General features: G+C 40.7%; 2 protein-coding genes across 2 annotated transcripts in view; one reads left to right on the top strand and one right to left on the bottom strand.

Annotated features, from left to right (window-relative positions):
• ggcx (gamma-glutamyl carboxylase) overlaps positions 1-5,402 on the top strand; it is a 39,403-nt gene extending 34,001 nt beyond the window's left edge. The window contains exon 15 of the mRNA XM_061876285.1: positions 1,589-5,402. Coding sequence (XP_061732269.1) covers positions 1,589-1,751 — 163 coding nt within the window. The 3' untranslated portion in view covers positions 1,752-5,402. The remainder of the gene's footprint in view (positions 1-1,588) is intronic.
• Positions 5,400-19,499, bottom strand: LOC133536087 (sorting nexin-24-like). Its single transcript, XM_061876286.1, has 7 exons — positions 19,297-19,499; positions 16,248-16,331; positions 14,695-14,799; positions 12,442-12,536; positions 12,340-12,369; positions 12,196-12,260; positions 5,400-6,459 (listed from the first exon to the last, which is right to left on the bottom strand). Exons 1-7 carry the CDS (start codon positions 19,363-19,365, stop codon positions 6,389-6,391), a joined length of 519 nt encoding a protein of 172 aa, XP_061732270.1. The 5' UTR covers positions 19,366-19,499; the 3' UTR covers positions 5,400-6,388.
• Positions 19,500-19,649: the final 150 nt, after the last annotated feature.

Below are 19,649 nucleotides of genomic sequence, written 5' to 3' on the forward strand. Positions count from 1 at the left end.
ATAGTAAGCAGTATATTGACATACTTCAATTATGAATAAAGCTAAATGTTTTCTGGTTTAGAATTATCTTATTATTCTCTACTGCTTCCAAAAAAAAAAAAGAGCCTTGCCTGTACCGGAAGTAGAAGCCGATGTGCGTGTGACGTCACCGGTGTGAGGGCTCCTCACATTGTTTACAATCATAGACACTAGCAGCGCGAGCGATTCTGACCCTATTAATTGGAGCGAGGATGAAAGATTCGTGGATGAGGAAAGTGAGAGTGAAAAACTAGAAGAAAAAAAAAAAGACGAGGGCAGCGGGAGTGATTCAGATGTTATTAAACACTAGGATAATTCTGGAAAATCCCTTATCTGCTTATTGTGTTACTAGTGTTTTAGTGAGATTATATAGTCATACCTGAAAGTCGGAGGGGTGTGGTGACTGCCAGTGTCTCTGAGGGAAGCCACGGAGGAGCCAAGAAAGTCGCAGCTGCCTCTTTGACAGCTGCAGGAGGAACGACACAAGCTCCGCTCATGTTTACGTTAAGATCCGACTTATTACCACCATTTTCTCACCGAAAGCTGCCGGTTGACATGTGGTAGAGAACCATGTTCGCTTGACCGCTCTGTTCCATATTAAAGCTTCACAACAAATAAAGAAACACCGGCTGTGTTTGTGTCGCTACAGCCGGCTGCAATCCACCAACATCTTTCTTCTTTGTAGTCTCCATTATTAATTGAACAAATCGCAAAAGATTCAGCAACACAGAAGTCCAGAATACTGTGTAATTATGCGATAAAAACAGACTTACTTTTAGCAATAATCGGTGCTGGAAGAACATATCGGCTATCCCCGGTGACGTCACGGCAACGCGTCATCATTTCGCGATGTTTTCAACACTATACAAGCGCTATACAAGTACAACCCATTTATCATTTATATAAGTAAGAACTTTATATTAGAAATGGCAAAAGCGGAGGATGAACGTCCCATAACAAGAAGATAGAAAAAAAGAAGAAGCTTATCGACTTCGGTGTCGGCATGGACTATTAAGGCGGATGTGCGCGCATTTTCAGGGCTTATGCAGATCCCAAATACAGATCAGCAGGTACCAGAAGGTAAGAAAAGTTTCTTTTGCATGATATTATGAAAAAAAAATGCCAGGTAATGTCTTGCCTTACACACACACCATAATAATACTGGTATGTTGAAGCACAGTACAATCCATCGAGCGGTGTGGCTTCATAGCTTACCAAAGTCGCACTAAAATATTTTGATGGATTTTTAAGTGCCGTGTGTAATGTTGTATATTTTCAATGGAACATATAAAATGTTGGTGTTGTTTACTTGAGTCATATTGCAATCTACACGTATCTCTTATGTGTGACTGCCATCTACTGGTCAGACTTATTACACCATGTACAAAATAAAATTGCTTCGAGGTCAGTAAGTACAACCAGAATGATTCCGTAAATTAAGCACACCAGGTTATAAAGCGCACCGTCGAGTTTTGAGAACACGAAAGGGTTTTAAGTGCGCCTTATAGTCTGAAAAATACAGTAACTGTGGGCAGCATCAACTTCTCTGAGCGTCCTTTTCGTGGTTCAGATTCTTGATGACGGCCATCGCCGTGAGAAACCTGGCCGTGGGTTTGCCGCCGCTGGATCAGCTGACGCAGGAAGTGGCGTTCGCCAACATGAAAGAACCGGAAGCGGAAGAAGGCCGGGGGGCGGAGCAGCTCAAAGATGAAGTCGGTCACGGAGAACTCTAGGAGACGTCCCCGCTCACGTTGCCTGGACTGGACTGTTGCAGTACGGAGGAAATTTACATGGCCCCATTCCAAGGAATCATTTTTCAATGCAGTCTGCTGAAAACGACGGAAAGCGCCACTCGACAAAGCAAATGACGCTGTGGTCAAATTAATAAGATATTCAACACTCTACTATCTGTGGGTTAAACTAGATAGTGCAACCCCCCAATTTGTCACGTTTCACGTGTCAGGTAAACCGTGACGAGCGGGGCCATATGAATCCCCTCCCTACTGCGCTACGACAGGAGGGGACACATGTTACTAAAATGTTTGCCATTTCAGATTATTTCCAAATACAAAGGCAGTATTTTGCTAACTAAGCTAATGTGACAACTAGCAGGAATTTTTGCATATTTTTACTTTGACTGAAAAGTTACACATTCAATGCTTAGTGATTATGTCAGTGCCTTTTTATTGTTTGGAAATGGTTACGTTGAATAAGCAGTTTGGAAATTGGGTACAATTTTTCCTCAAAGATTCTCCTCGAATTGTAATATTAAAAAAAAAAATTGCTATTTTTCACAATCAACAAATAATCCTTAACGTAGTATTAAAACATGTGTCAGAATAATTGTATCTAAGTTATCACAAAACTTTGTGTTTCAATGAGTTCCCGGCGAGCAGACAAAAGCCGTCTTTGATCTTACCAATCAGAAGGCTTGTAAAACTCCACTGTGTAGGATGGGGAGCGACATGAAGGTGTGGGTTTCTTTGATGTATTGTAATCCACAGGAAGATTTTGTCTTGACCCGAGATCTACAAAGCGGAGAGGAGGCAAGGCCTGACCCCCCTCCAGGCACCTTTCCTTTGAACTGTTTTGTGACAGAGGGCAACGGCTGTTTATGACCCTCAGTCCCTTTTAAAAAAACAGCTGTTGCCATGAAATCAGGGAAAGTCCAAATAAAAGAGACGTACAATCTTTTGTCAGAGAGTGGACGACACTGTACAGAGGTACAGTGTCTCCGCCTTTATCCTCAATTGAGCTAAAAATAATTCTGGCTCTGTTTAATTCCTTGCTTCTTGTCTTGTTTAATCCGTGATTTTAACCTGACAATATGTCATTTCTTTTATATTCAAATGATAATTTTTAATGGATGAAATGGGTCAAAATGAAGTTTCTTCGCGTTTGCAAATACAAACCCTGTTGAGTTGGGAAATTGTGTTAGATGTAAATATAAACAGAATACAATGATTTGCAAGTCATTTTTTAACCCATATTCAGTTCAATATGCGACAAAAACAACATATTTTGATGTTCAATTTGTTTTTGCAAATAATCATTAACTTTAGAATTTGATGCCAGCAACACGTGACAAAGAAGTTGGGAAAGGTGGCAATAAATACTGATAAAGTTGAGGAATGCTCATCAAACGCTTATTTGGAACATCCCACAGGTGTGCAGGCTAATTGGGAACAGGATTGGGTATAAAAACAGCTTCCCAAAAAAATGCTCAGTCTTTCACAAGAAAGGATGGGGCGAGGTACACCCCTTTGTCCACAACTGCGTGAGCAAAAAGGTTTAAGAACAACGTTTCTCAAAGTGTAATTGCAAGAAATTTAGGGATTTCAACATCTACGCTCCATAATATCATCAAAAGGTTCAGAGAATCCGGAGAAATCACTCCACGGAAGCAGCATGGCCGGAAACCAACATTGAATGACCGCGACCACAAAAAAACACATTCAGCACGTGTTACAACAGCGTGGCTTCGTAAAAAAAAGAGTGCGGGTACTTTCCTGGCCCGCCTCCAGTCCAGACCTGTCCCCCATGGAAAATGTGTGGTGCATTATGAAGCGTAAAATATGACAGCGGAGACCCTGGACTGTTGAACGACTGAAGCTCTACATCATGGTGTCAAACTCTGGCCCGCAGGCCAAATTTGGCCCGCTGTGTATTTTCATTTGGCCCTTGAGGCAATATCAAATTAACATTAGAGCTGGCCCGCCGGTGTTATACAGCGGCAATGTCACTGTAGCGCCGCATTCACCGCTAATACTCACACTTGCTAACCCCCCCACCCCCCGATTTTCAAAGGAGACTCCATAAATTTCAGTGCCCCTCACGAAAATCACAGGCGGTAACCATTCCCACCTGGACAACAATATTGGGGGCGTACCTTAAAGGCACTGCCTCAAACGTCCTCTAAAACCTTTCGTCACGTCCGCTTTTCCTACGTAGAAACAGCGTGCCGGCCTAGTCACATGACATATGTGGCTTTTACACACACACGCTAATGCAATGCAAGCTTGGTCAACAGCCATACAGGTCACACTGAAGGTGGCCGTATAAACAACTTTAACACTGTTACAAATATGCGCCACACAGTGAACCAACACTAAATAAGAATGACAAACACATTTCGGGAGAACATTCGCACTGTAACACAACAGAACAAATACACAGAATCCCTTGCAGCACTACCTCTTCCTGGGCGCTACAATATAAAAATGTATTATTAGCACCTGGGAAAAGTTTATTTTGATTTACCTGAGAAGGTTGCAAATAGAAAAGAGGCATTCAATTTGTATTTAAATTTGATTTGATATGCCATGGCTTCACGGTGGAAGAGGGGTTAGTGCGTCTGCCTCACAATACGAAGGTCCTGCAGTCCTGGGTTCAAATCCAGGCTGGGGATCTTTCTGTGTGGAGTTTGCATGTTCTCCCCGTGACTGCGTGGGTTCCCTCCGGGTACTCCGGCTTCCTCCCACTTCCAAAGACATGCACCTGGGGATAGGTTGATTGGCAACACTAAATGGGCCCTAGTGTGTGAATGTGAGTGTGAATGTTGTCTGTCTATCTGTGTTGGCCCTGCGATGAGGTGGCGACTTGTCCAGGGTGTACCCCGCCTTCCGCTCGATTGTAGCTGAGTAAGGCGCCAGCGCCCCCCGCGACCCCGAATGGGAATAAGCGGTAGAAAATGGATGGATGGATGGATGCCATTGCTATTTTTTAAATTATTAGTATTATTTGAAACTGGATTTTGCATGTCACTATAAAGTTATATAACTCTCACTTGTTCAATATTCAATGCAAAACTTGTTTGGGTCCCTATTAAAAGGTTAATTTGTTCAACCTTGGCCCGCAGCTTTGTTCAGTTTAAAATTTTGGCCCACTCTGTATTTGAGTTTGACACCCCTGCTCTACATAAAACAAGAAATGGGAAAGAATTCCACTTTCAAAGCTTCAACAATTAGTTTCCTCAGTTCCCAAACGTTTATTGAGTGTTGTTAAAAGAAAAGGTGATGTAACACGGTGGTGAACATGCCCTTTCCCAACTACTTTGGCACGTGTTGCAGCCATGAAATTCTAAGTTAATTATTATTTGCAAAAAAATAAAAAATATGTTGTCTTTGTAGTGCATTCAACTGAATATGGGTTGAAAAGGATTTGCAAATCATTGTATTCTGTTTATATTTACATCAAACACAATTTCTCAACTCATGGAAATGGGGTTTGTTTAATCAGGAGGAAAAAATAGTAACTGAAGCCTGGATTTGAGGAAATATTGTTGTTTTTCTGCTGTAAGTGAGCTTCTATGCACATCTCCATACTGTGAGTAAGACTTCCCATTTCTACTTTTATAAAAACACAATAAAAATCCTTCCATGTCATTGACATTCTTTTTAATCATAAAAAAATGTACTCAGTGCTTTTCATACTTCATCCCTTTTTATGGCACAATACGACTCTTCACGTGGTTCGATCAGTACAGCGACACCACAAATCTACGGCAGAGTTGAGGATTTGTAGTGATTCAAAGCAAATGTGCAGATGTTAGTGAGGTCCGGTGGTGTATAAAAATGGTAGACGTTATTTCATACACTACCTAAAAATAAAGATTACATATTGCACAACTCATGAAATAATAATAACATGTCCCATACTGGCCGAGGAACAAGTGTCACAAAAAAAATCTCATGGTGGAAGTCAAAGTCCGTCCCAAATGAACCCGATGATCCTTCCCGGTGGCAGACCGCTAGCGTTCACCGCTGTGACCCTGGCGCTGGTCTTCTTCAGGGAGTGGCGGGCTCTCAACCAGCTCCGCAGTTGTCCCAAGAGGCCCTGAACGCCTCATTTCCCTTCTGGTTCCCTCACAGCTGCCGTCAAATAAATCCCCTTTTCTACTCTTAAGGCCCAAGCTGTTTGTTTACATGCTTTTTTGTTGTATTTCTCTTTGCTATTTCGGCTTATTGGACCCTAATTAGAATTAAAAACGAAAAATCATCTTTTGATATGATGTACTTAGTCCATAAGTACACAAACGTGGACTTCGTGTTTAGTGACATGCTAATTCTTATTTTTCCAAATTCCATTGTATGTTATACTCTTCTGACACCACCAGATGGCAGTATAAGTGTCCACATAAGTGGCCATAAGACCCCAATTCAGTAGTGTACACAATTTTGGAAATAATATCTAAAAGGTGCTGTCCACGCATGTGGCCACTAAGCTTTTAGAGGTTTTTAACGTTAGAATGAACTTATTTTGATTTGATTGGCTCAGGTCGGCGGTGATAAATGTGCAAAAATATGTTAAGATGCAAGTAAGCTTCGGTTGCTCTAAAATGTGCTGCGTCTTTCTGTCCGGGCAAGAAGTTCTACCTGGGCTGGAGGTCAGCGTAGAAAACTCCATGTATGACGCCTTCGATCACAACGTTTGAGAAAGCATCTGAAAAGAAGAAAATAACAAGAAATATTAGTTATATATTAGCATGCTAACTTTTTATTTTTATTTTATTTTTTAGCTAATTTTACTTTTTTTTTTAACTCACACTTTGGAGTTATAACTTAGTATGTGACACATACTAACTGTTAGCAGTTGGAATGCTAATTTTACTGGCTAATTTTGCAGTCGCAGGCTAGCTAAGGTTGACATGCTAGCATGCTAACTTTTTTTTGCAGTGTTTTCAGCTGAACACCCCAGTCATGCTAACGGTTAGCATGCTAACATTAACATGCTAACTTTTTTTCCGCATGTTTTCAGCCCAACACCTCAGTCATGTAACTTGGTGCTTGACACATGCTAACTTTTTAGCCAATTTTGCAGTTCAACACCTCAGAACCATATAACTTGGTACTTGCCACATGCCAGCTCTTAGCATGCTAACATGCAAAATGTTCCCCATGTTTTCAGCCGAACACCCCAGTCAGGTAACGTGATACTTGACACATGCTAACTTTTTAGCCAATTTTGCAGCTGAACACCTCAGAACCATACAACTTGGTACTTGCCACATGCCAGCTGTAAGCATGCAAATAATTTTCCCCATGTTTTCAACCGAACACCCCAGTCATGCTAACGGTTAGCATGCTAACATTAACATGCTAACTTCTTTTCCGCATTTTTAAGCCCAACACGCCAGTCATGTAACTTGGTGCTTGACACATGCTAACTTTTTTGCCATTTTTGCAGCTCAACACCTCAGAACCATATAACTTGGTACTTGCCACATGCCAGCTCTCAGCATGCTAACATGCTAAATTTTCCCCATGTTTTCAGCCGAACACCCTAGTCAGGTAACGTGGTACTTGACACATGCTAACTTTTTAGCCAATTTTGCAGCTGAACACCTCAGAACCATATAACTTGGTACTTGCCACATGCCAGCTGTAAGCATGCAAAAAAATGTCCCCATGTTTTCAACCAAACACCCCAGTCATGCTAACGGTTAGCATGCTAACGGTTAGCATGCTAACATTAACATGCTAACTTCTTTTCCGCATTTTTAAGCCCAACACCCCAGTCATGTAACTTGGTGCTTGACACATGCTAACTTTTTTAGCCGATTTTTGCAGCTCAACACTTCAGAACCATATAACTTGGTACTTGCCACATGCCAGCTCTTAGTATGCTAACATGCAAAATTTTCCCCATGTTTTCAGCCGAACACCCCAGTCAGGTAACGTGGTACTTGACACATGCTAACTTTTTAGCCAATTTTGCAGCTGAACACCTCAGAACCATATAACTTGGTACTTGCCACATGCCAGCTCTTAGCATGCTAACATGCTAAATTTCCCCCATGTTTTCAGCCGAACACCCCAGTCAGGTATCGTGGTACTTGACACATGCTAACTTTTTAGCCAATTTTGCAGCCGAACACCTCAGAACCATATAACTTGGTACTTGCCACATGCCAGCTGTTAGCATGCAAAAAATGTCCCCATGTTTTCAACCCAACACCCCAGTCATGCTAACGGTTAACATGCTAACATTAACATGCTAACTTTTTTCCGCATTTTTTCAGCCCAACACCCCAGTCTTGTAACTTGGTACTTGACACATGCTAACTTTTTAGCCAATTTTGCAGCTCAACACCTCAGAACCATATAACTTGGTACTTGCCACATGCCAGCTCTTAGCATGCTAACATGCTAAATTTTCCCCATGTTTTCAGCCGAACACCCTAGTCAGGTAACGTGGTACTTGACACATGCTAACTTTTTAGCCAATTTTGCAGCTGAACACCTCAGAACCATATAACTTGGTACTTGCCACATGCCAGCTCTTAGTATGCTAACATGCTAAATTTTCCCCATGTTTTCAGCCGAACACCCCAGTCATGTAACGTGGTACTTGACACATGCTAACTTTTTAGCCAATTTTGCAGCTGAACACCTCAGAACCATATAACTTGGTACTTGCCACATGCCAGCTGTAAGCATGCAAAAAAATGTCCCCATGTTTTCAACCAAACACCCCAGTCATGCTAACGGTTAACATGCTAACATTAACATGCTAACTTTTTTCCGCGTTTTTTCAGCCCAACACCTCAGTCAGGTAACTTGGTGCTTGACACATGCTAAGTTTTTAGCCAATTTTGCAGCTCAACACCTCAGAACCATATAACTCAGTACTTGACACAACTGTTAGCATGTTAGCCTGCTAATACAATCATGCTAACTTTTTTTTTGTCAATATTTTCGCTGTACCCCTTAGTCATAACACTGCAAAATAGGGCTGCAGCTATCAATTATTTTAGTAATAGAGTTATCAATAAATTAATTGGATTTAGCAAATGTGACAAAACACACTTAACAGGCCTAATGCGTATTTTAGACATTTTTTCTGCTTGCTGCAACCTTCATTTTTTTTTTAAAATTGCACTTTTAACATGTGTATTAATAAAAGGTGTGTGTAATATTTTTTTAGACGTTACCCTCATATGATTAATCAAAGAAAAATGATATGAATCCCAACTTTTACTAATGAACCCTACTTGGTGCAAACTAAAAAACCATGATCACACAAATATGACGATCTCGCTAAAAGTGGTCTCTATCGTCCCAGGCACATTCTAAAAATACGATTAAAAAAATAAAAAACAGAAAAAGTGGTATAAAAGAGTAAACAGGTGAAATGTGACAATAAAATGTTGCAATGTTGACTCTAATAACACAAAGCTGCCATGCAGGTTATTTTCTTTAGAAAAATAATAGTTAATCAAAATCAATGTCACATTAAATATTCCACTTTGAGATATTTTTTTGTGAAAATGTTGCATATTTTGTTTTTGCCATATATGAAAAAAAAGTTTTTTTTTCTAAAGAAGGGCTTAATTAAGAACAAACCAAAAACATAAATAACAATAAAAGCTATAATTGACAGATGGATCTGAAGTTGACCTCAAGACGATTGTGTTTAAAATAAACAGTGAAAAAACGTTTTATTTTTATTTTTAATGAGTAGGACCCTTTTGGATCCCCAATAATTTTAGTGCGTTTTTTTTTTGTGTGTGTCATTGCTAAAAAAATAATAATAAATTGAAATCAATGGTGTTATGTGTTGGCATTTTTAAGGCTCCAATTATTCTATAATCTCAAATATTCCACTTTAAAGTTTTATTGAGGGAAACTATTGCATATTTTGTGTTTTTTTCCCCGTAACAAAACAGGGTTTTCTTTGACAAAAAGAGCATACAACTTAAATCTTTAAAAACGTTATATTGACAGATGTTGATCTAGAGCAGTGGTCACCAACCTTTTTGAAACCAAGAGCTACTTCTTGTGTACTGATTAATGCCAAGGGCTACCAGTTTGATACACACTTAAATAAATTGCCAGAAATAGCCAATTTGCTCAATTTACCTTTAATAAATAAATCTATGTATATAAAAAATGACTATTTCTGTCTGTCATTCCGTCGTACATTTTTTGTCCTTTTAAGGAAGGTTTTTTGTAGAGAATAATTGATGAAAAAACACTTAATTGAACGGTTTAAAAGAGGAGAAAACATGAAAAAAATGAAAATGAAATTTTGAAACAGTTTATCTTTAATTTCGACTCTTTAAAATTCCAAATTCAACCCAAAAAAAATGAAGAGAAAAACTAGCTAATTCGAATCTTTTTGAAAAAAAAATAAAAAAAAATGTATGTAACATCATTAGTAATTTTTCCTGATTAAGATTAATTTTAGTATTTTGAGAACATGTTTTAAATAGGTTAAAATCCAATATGCATTTTTTTAGAATATATAACAAATTGGACCAAGCTATATTTCTAACAAAGACAAATCATTATTTCTTCTAGGTTTTCCAGAACAAACATTTTAAAAGAAATCCAAAAGAATTTGAAATAAGATCTTAATTTGACTCTAAAGATTTTCTAGATTTGCCAGAATTTTTTTGAATTTTAATCATGTTTGAAGAAAAATTTCACAAATATTCTTCGTTGAAAAAACAGAAGCTGAAATGAGAAATTAAATTCATTCTTTACAATAATAAAAAAAAATTACTTGAACATTGATTCAAATTGTCAGGAAAGAAGCGGAAGGAATTTAAAAGGTAAAAAGTTATATGTGTTTAAAAATCCGAAAATCATTTTTAAGGTTGTATTTTTTCTTTAAAATTGTCTTTCTGAAAGTTATAAGAAGCAAAGTAAAAAAAATTAATGAATTTATTTAAACAAGTGAAGACCAAGTCTTTAAAATATTTTCTTGGATTTCCAAATTCTATGAGTTTTGTCTCTTAGAATTAAAAATGTCCAGCAAAGCGAGAACAGCTTGCTAGTAAATAAAAAAAATAGAGGCAGCTCACTGGTAAATGCTGCTATTTGAGCTATTTTTAGAACAAGCCAGCGGGCGACTCATCTGGTCCTTACGGGCACCGCGTTGGTGACCCCTGCTCTAGAGATTTAAACCTTGAATAACAATAATACAAAATAATGACACATTTTAAATATTTTTTTGACCAAAATTTGTGGGGTCCCAAGCCTGAGTGGAGGCCTAAATGTATATTTTTACACATATATTGTATTGGTGGGCTTCACGGTGGCAGAGGGGTTAGTGCGTCTGCCTCACAATACGAAGTTCCTGTAGTCCTGGGTTCAAATCCAGGCTCAGGATCTTTCTGTGTGGAGTTTGCATGTTCTCCCCGTGACTGCGTGGGTTCCCTCCGGGTACTCCGGCTTCCTCCCACTTCCAAAGACATGCACCTGGGGATAGGTTGATTGGCAACACTAAATTGGCCCTAGTGTGTGAATGTGAGTGTGAATGTTGTCTGTCTATCTGTGTTGGCCCTGCGATGAGGTGGCGACTTGTCCAGGGTGTACCCCGCCTTCCGCCCGATTGTAGCTGAGATAGGCGCCAGCGCCCCCCGCGACCCCAAAAGGGAATAAGCGGTAGAAAATGGATGGATGTTCATATTAAACATGCTTCACTGATTCGAGTATTTGGCGAGCGCCGTTTTGTCCTACTAATTTTGCAGTCCTTGAACTCACCTCAGTTTGTGTACATTTATAACTTTCTCCGACTTTCGAGGACGTGTTTTATGCCACTTCTTTTTCCGTCCCATTTTGACCACCAAACTTTTAACCTTGTGCATGAGTGCACAACAACAACAACACTAGAGTTTTGAGTGCAATTTTAAATTCGCACGCTTCACGGGCTTCACGGTGGCAGAGGGGTTAGTGCGTCTGCCTCACAATACGAAGTTCCTGCAGTCCTGGGTTCAAATCCAGGCTGGGGATCTTTCTGTGTGGAGTTTGCATGTTCTCCCCGTGACTGCGTGGGTTCCCTCCGGGTACTCCGGCTTCCTCCCACTTCCAAAGACATGCACCTGGGGATAGGTTGATTGGCAACACTAAATTGGCCCTAGTGTGTGAATGTGAGTGTGAATGTTGTCTGTCTATCTGTGTTGGCCCTGCGATGAGGTGGCGACTTGTCCAGGGTGTACCCCGCCTTCCGCCCGATTGTAGCTGAGATAGGCGCCAGCGCCCCCCGCGACCCCAAAGGGAATAAACAGTAGAAAATGGATGGATGGATATTGTATTGGTTTTTGAAATAAAAACATATCAACATGCCCCCCCGCTCGCGTTGATTTTTCAGTGTGCGGCCCTCAGTGGAAAAAGTTTGGACACCCTTGGTCCCAGGCAAAGCCGTGTACCTAATGTTGTGTCCTGCACTCACCGTGGGGGTGGGGCCGCAGGTAGGGGTCGTTCAGAAACACCATGACCGGCTGGTGCGACAGTTTGCTGACACAAAAAAAAAAAATAGAAAAAGTTTATTTTTAGCACACTTAAGCCAGGAAAAGTCATTTGCAAAATGAGTCACCTGGATTCCATGGAGTCGGTATCAAAGGACCTGGGAAGCAAGGGGAATGGGGAGTCAGACATAGAACCTTCTGGTAAATAAAGCTCCGCGGTCTCGGCTTACCCGCAGCTCTCGGTTTTTGGCAAGGAGGGGAAATGGCGCAGATTGAGGAAGTCCAGGAATATCTTTGGAAGAACCTCGTTCTCCATAATTATAGTCTGGACCAGAAGAAATTGCAGCATTGTTATGTTGTGTGACACTTTGATCCTCACGTACCACACCCGCTCTACGCTGGGAACATTTTGGAGTGTTGGGCACGACATCATCCATAATCCCTACCTGAGACACGGACACGTCTTTCCCTTTTCTGTGGGGTGTGAATAGTGGCAAACTGGTACTTTGTGGTAGCTAACAATGCAAAAAAAAACGTTCAACAACGCTCTGTTTTAATGCTGTGATTATAATCTTGTGTGGCAGGGCACCGTCTTGCCGAAATAAGCAGGGGCGTCCATGAAAAAGACGTCACTTGGATGGCAACATATGTTGCTCCAAAACCTGTATGTACATTTCAGCATTAATGGTGCCTTCACAGATGTGTAAGTTACCCATGCCTTGGGCACGGATACACTCCCATACCATCACACATGCTGGCTTTTACACTTTGCACTTATATACGTCTGGATGGTTCTTTTCCTCCAGTTTCTTCCAGTTTCCCTAAAAAGTTAGAAATGTAGACTCGTCAGACAACATAACGCTTCTCCACCTTGCATTAGTTCATCTTAGCTTTTCTGGGTGTTGTTGATAAAAAGTTGGGGGACGGCGTAGCGAAGTTTGGAGAGTGGCCGTGCCAGCAATCTGAGGGTTATTGGTTCGATCTCCACCTTCTACCATCCGAGTCACGTCCGTTGTGTCCTTGAGCAAGACACTTCACCCTTGCTCCTGATGGGTCCTGGTTAGCGCCGTGCATGGCTGCTCCCGCCATCAGTGTGTGAATGGGTGAATGTGGAAATAGTGTCGAAGCGCTTTGAGTTCCTTAAAAAAAGGTAAAAAAGCGCTATACAAGTACAACCCATTTACCATTTACAGATGCTGGATTTTCAACTTTGCACTTATAATAGTATGGTTGGTTCTTTTCCTCCAGTTTCCCCCAAAAATTTGAAATGTGGACTCGTCAGACCACATAACCCTTCTCCACTTTGCATCAGTCCACTAAGCTTTTCTGGGTGTTGTTGATAAAAAGTTAGGGGACGGCGTAGCGAAGTTTGGAGAGTGGGCGTGCCAGCAAGCTGAGGGTTATTGGTTCGATCTCCACCTTCTACCATCCGAGTCACGTCCGTTGTGTCCTTGAGCAAGACAATTCACCCTTGCTCCTGATGGGTACTGGTTAGCGCCGTGCATGGCAGCTCCCGCCATCAGTGGGTGAATGTGGAAATACTGTCAAAGCGCTTTGAGTTCCTTAAAAAAAGGTAGAAAAGCGCTATACAAGTACAACCCATTTACCATTTACAGATGCTGGATTTTCAACTTTGCACTTATAATAGTATGGTTGGTTCTTTTCCTCCAGTTTCCCCCAAAAAATTAGAAATGTGGACTCGTCAGAACACTTTTCCACTTTGCATCAGTCCATCTTAGATGAGCTTGGGGTCCAGCGAAGCCGGCGGCGTTTCTGGGTGTTGTTGATAAATGGCTTTCGCTTTGCATGGTAGAGTTTTAACTTGCACTTGCAGATGTAGCGACCAACTGTAGTTACTGACGGTGGTTTTCTGAAGTGTTCCTGATCCCATGTGGTGATATCCTTTACACACTGATGTTGCTTTTTGATGGTGTACCGCCAGAGGGATCTAAAGTCACAGCCATTGCAGTGATTTGTCCAGATTCTCTGAACATTTTGATGATATTACAGACCGTAGGTGGTGAAATCCCTAAATTCCTTGCAATAGCTTGTTGAGAAATGTTGTTCTTTAACAAATTTGCTCACGCACTTGTTGACAAAGTGGTGACCCTCGCCCCGTCCTTGTTTGTGAAAGACTGAGCATTTCATAGAAGCTGCTTTTATACCCAATCATGGCACCCACCTGTTGCCAATTAGCTTGTTTACCTGTGGATTGTTCCAAATAAGTGTTTGATGAGCATTCCTCAACTTTCTCAGTCTTTTTTGCTACTTCTTTTTAAACATGTTGCAAGCATCAAATTCCAAATGAGCTAACATTTCCAAAAATTATTATATAAATATAAATTATTACATCTGCACCTTATTGCTCTTTTATCCTGCACTAACATGAGCTAATGCAAGGACATTTCCATCTTATCTGTACTGCAAAGTTCAAATGGGAATGACAATAATAAGGAAGTCTAAAAGAGTGATAAGGTGTGTACCTGCAGGTAAAACTCCAGACCGTGTCTCCTCTGCTCCAGCACTTTGGGAACCCAGTTTCTGATATGTTTGGAAGGGATCTCAGGCGGTTTGATGCTCTTTTTCAGCTAGAAAAAATAAGGACCCGGGTTAGACCCGACACTGAACCAAGCTCAATGAAAATTACTTTTTTTTTTTTTTAATGGGGTCATGTTCGTCCAGGCCTGGGCAATTATTTTGACTCGGATGGCCAAATTTGAAAGAAAAACACTAATACAAAAACCTCACAATAATGTCTTATTGGATGGTAAAAACATTATGACACACCACCTTGAAAACATAATGGAATTTCACATTTTCATCATACTGCTGTGATTATAAGCATCAAGTGTTCATTCAAGGCTAAGGCAAAAATATGGAGATATATATACTGTATAGTGCAGGGGTCGGGAACCTTTTTGGCTGCGAGAGCCAAGAATCCAAATATTTAAAAATGTATTTCCGTAAGAGCCATAAAATATTTTTTAGCACTGAACACGACTAACCGTGTGCATTTTTAAGTAAGACCAACATAGAGTATAACAGGTCTCTTATTCTTTGTAATAACATTGTTATTCTGAAGCTAACTGTGAGGGGGCGCGGCCTGCGGGCCTGTAGCAAAGGTATGTGGGCGGTATAGCTCGGTTGGTAGAGTGGCCGTGCCAGCAACTTGGGGGTTGCAGGTTCGATTCCCGCTTGTGCCATTCTAGTCACTGCCGTTGTGTCCTTGGGCAAGACACTTTACCCACCTGCTCCCAGTGCCACCCACACTGGTTTAAATGTAACTTAGATATTGGGTGTCACTATGTAAAGCGCTATATAAATATAATTCACTTCACTTCACTTCAAAGCTGGGTGTTGCCAGGACCAGCCTCGAAATCAGCGACAGGTGCGTAGATGGCCCACCTGGGCCTTGTTATCTCATCCCCTGTCGCTCTGTTTATAAGCAGCAGCCAGGAGTAGAGACGGGGATGGAGCTGGAGCCAGAGCGCGAGCGTGAACGAAAGAAAAAGACAATTGCTGGAAACCAACTAAGAGACTTATTGAAAAATAAAAAAATATTGTAACCCTGAAACGGGCTCTCATGTCGGTGCTTGGTGGTCTGAAGACCCCCAGGAGAGCAAGCCCTAAACTAACCCACAATAAATAAATCACTTCTTACCCTTAATGCAACTTCTTGAATAAGTGTGGTAGAAAAAAGGACGGATGGATTCAAATGCAAGAGCATGTTTTCTATTTTAATCGTTATTTTTAACATTTTGATTACAAGTGGAATTATTCATTACTTATTGTGTTAAGCAGTGTCACCTCAGATTTATCCGAGAGCCAGATGCAGTCATCGAAAGAGCCACATCTGGCTCTAAAGCCATAGGTTCCCTACCCCTGGTATATTGTATCGCGATAGGGCCTAAAAATATCGAGATATTAAAAAAAAGGCCATATCGCCCAGCCCTAACTAAGTGGAGGGCAATTATCATGATTACCATATAATCATATCATTAAAACACACTAGCAACTTGGCGATGTCACGTCTCACCATTTTATGCAAGGTGTAGAATTCACTGTAGCGTTTCTCCACGCTGTGTTGCCTTCCGCTCATCAGCACGTCCACTCTGAACACCTAAAAGAGGAACCATTGCGGGAAGGGGGGGATGGTGTGGGGATGTCAAGATCCACATTGTTGATGCGTCAGTGATTATAGGAGGAAACATATGGACAACAACTTCCTTTCTTTCCTATCTCCCTCCACCCCCCACACACCCTGTAAATCCAGTGTCAAACACTGAATATAATGAAGGTCAACACACTGAAGAGCATTTCTTGTCCATCCATCCATTTACATCCATCCATACACCCTGGACAAGTCGCCACCTCATCGCAGGGCCAACACAGGTAGACAGACAACATTCACACACTAGGGCCAATTTAGTCTTGCCAATCAACCTATCCCCAGGTGCATGTTTTTGGAGGTGGGAGGAAGCCGGCTTCCTACAAAAAGTATCTTTATTTTGGTGTATTATTTAAACCCTTGGTTCTCAACCTTTTTTGCAGTGATGTATCCCCTGTGAACATTATTTTAATTCAAGTACCCTCGCTCAGAGGAGATCATGTTTGAAAAAAGGTGACCGGTTTTTACAAAACTTTTGTTTTGAAGGGGGAATTGCAAACTTCCTGTCGATTTTTGCTGAAGGATGTCAGTGTATGAAATCTAGGTCTAAGTGAGACCTACATAGAGGTTTTTGTTTCATGTTGCTAAAACATTCCTACTGGAAGTTACAGGCAGTTTTGTCTGTGTTTTATTCCTAGGGTGCGCTAGAGCGCAATTTTGAGTTTTGGGGTTAGGTTTTTTGATTAGATCACAATTTTTGCCAGTCCTGGTGTGTGTGTCCAGTTTGGTGAGTTTTGAAGCATGTTAAGGTGGTCAAATTAAAGCTCAAAGAGGCAATGGTGAGTGTTTTTACATATTTTTGTTTTGAAGGGGGAATTGCAAACTTCCTGTTGATTTTTGCTGAAGGATGTCAGTGTATGAAATCTAGGTCTGAGTGAGACCTACATAGAGGTTTTTGTTTCATGTCGCTACGACATGCCTACTGGAAGTTACAGGCAGTTTTGAATGTGTTTTCTTCCTAGGAGAAGTTTTGTCTGTGTTTTATTCCTAGGGCGTGCTAAAGCGCAATTTTGAGTTTTGGGGTTAGGTTTTTTTTGATTAGATCACAATTTTCGCCAGTCCTGATGTGTGTGTCCAGTTTGGTGAGTTTTGCAGCATGTTAAGGGGGTCAAATTACAGCTCAAAGAGGCAATGGTGAGTGTTTTTACAAAACTTTTGTTTTGAAGGGGGAATTGCAAACTTGCTGTTGATTTTTGCTGAAGGATGTCAGTGTATGAAATCTAAGTCTAAGTGAGACCTACATAGAGGTTTTTGTTTCATGTCGCTACAACATTCCTACTGGAAGTTACAGGCAGTTTTGTCTGTGTTTTATTCCTAGGGTGCGCTAGAGCGCAATTTTGAGTTTTGGGGTTAGGTTTTTTTGATTAGATCACAATTTTCGCCAGTCCTGATGTGTGTGTCCAGTTTGGTGAGTTTTGAAGCATGTTAAGGGGGTCAAATTACATTTCAAAGAGGCAAAGGTGAGTGTTTTTACAAACCTTTTGTTTTGAAGGGGTAATTGCAAACTTCCTGTTGATTTTTGCTGAAGGATGTCAGTGTATGAAATCTAGGTCTAAGTGAGACCTACATAGAGGTTTTTGTTTCATGTCGCTACGACATTATTACTGGAAGTTACAGGCCGTTTTGTCTGTTTTCTTCCTAGGGGCGCTAGAGCGCAATTTTTAGTTTTGGAGTTGGGTTTTTTGATTAAATCTCAATGCTTGCCAGTCCTGATGTGTGTGTCAAATTCGGTGAGTTTTGAAGCATGTTAAGGGGGTCAAATTAAAGCTCAAAGCTGCGGAATAAAAACAATAAAGTAAGAATAAAACGCTAGAAATTCAATAGGGTCCTCTGTCCCAAAGGGACATTCGGTCCCTAATAAAGATTTCTACACATAGAAGTAATCATCAACTTAAAGTGCCCTCTTTGGGGATTGTAATAGAGATTCATCTGGATTCATGAACTTAATTCTAAACATTTATTCACAAAAAAGTAACTCTTTAACATCAATATTTATGGAACATGTCAACAAAAAAATCTAGTTGTCAACACTGAATATTGCATTGTTACATTTCATTTCACAGTATATGAACTTACATTTATATTTTCTTGAAATATTATTCAATAAATATATTCATAAAAGGATTGTTGAATTGTTGCTATTTTTAGAATATTTTTAAAAAATATCACGTACCCCTTGGCATACCTTCAAGTACCCCCAGGGGTACGCGTACCCCCATTTGAGAACCACTAATTTAAAGTACAAAAAGTATCTTTATTTTGTGTATTATCCTTTAAACTACAAAACGTATATTTACTCGGGTGCATTATCATATAAACCACAAAAATTACATTTATATCCGTGTATTGTCATATTACGCTACAAAAAGTATTTTATTTCCGTGAATTATAATAAACAATTGTTTTTGCAAGGGTAAACAGTGTCGCGGGGCATTCTGGGATATGTAGGCGAACTCGTCCTGCCGTGTTTGGAATGACGGGGAGTGATGTCACACGCCTTCAACGTAATTCACTTCAATGTAAGGCGAGATATTTGACGTGAAATGACGACACTAGTGGACATAATTGCGGGTATTAGACGGCTGTATATCCATGTATTGTCATATTAAGCTACAAAAAGTATTTTATTTCCGTGTATTATAATAAACAATTGTTTTTGTAAGGGTAAACAGTGTTGCGGTGCATTCTGGGATATGTAGGCGAACTCGTCTTGCCGTGTTTGGAATGACGGGGAGTGATGTCACACGCCTTCAACGTAATTCAGTTCAATGTAAGGCGAGATATTTGACGTGAAATGACGACACTAGTGGACATAATTGCGGGTATTAGACGGCTGCGGCGGGTGGGACAAGACAGCACGGAGGGAATACGTGATAACCATCAATGGGGCTGAAGGAGACTCAAACATACAACTCACCGTGTATCCTCGCTCGACGTTGTTGTTCTCTGAGCGAAAAGACGGAATAGTCACGCTGATAGCATGCATTGTCGTGAAATTTAAACATATAATGATAGCCTGGCGGCGAGGAGGCTGGTGCGTACTTGTGTACTTATTCGCAGGCGTCGAGTGGACACTTGGCGGACTTCATGACGTCATAGCTCCCGAACATCACTCAGGCACATGCGCACATCTCACTTGTGATGCCCAATCCCAGAATGCACCGCGAACTGGGATAAACCGGGTGGAGGACATCCAGGTATTGTACTTTGGTCGTTTATTTTCACATAAACACGATATTGTAAGGCAGACGAACATGAAACATAAGTCAG

Source organism: Nerophis ophidion, linkage group LG17 (genome assembly GCF_033978795.1).
Source record: "Nerophis ophidion isolate RoL-2023_Sa linkage group LG17, RoL_Noph_v1.0, whole genome shotgun sequence".
Lineage (NCBI taxonomy): Eukaryota > Metazoa > Chordata > Actinopteri > Syngnathiformes > Syngnathidae > Nerophis > Nerophis ophidion.

Excerpts from the sequence above, each read along its gene's own strand:
- LOC133536087 (XM_061876286.1), bottom strand. The coding sequence starts at position 19,365 with ATGCATGCTATCAGCGTGACTATTCCGTCTTTTCGCTCAGAGAACAAC. Across the intron at positions 12,370-12,441 it reads CCAAAAACCGAGAGCTGCGG|GTCCTTTGATACCGACTCCA; the intron begins GTAAGCCGAGAC and ends CTTGCTTCCCAG. Across the intron at positions 6,460-12,195 it reads CCTGCGGCCCCACCCCCACG|ATGCTTTCTCAAACGTTGTG; the intron begins GTGAGTGCAGGA and ends TCTTCTTTTCAG.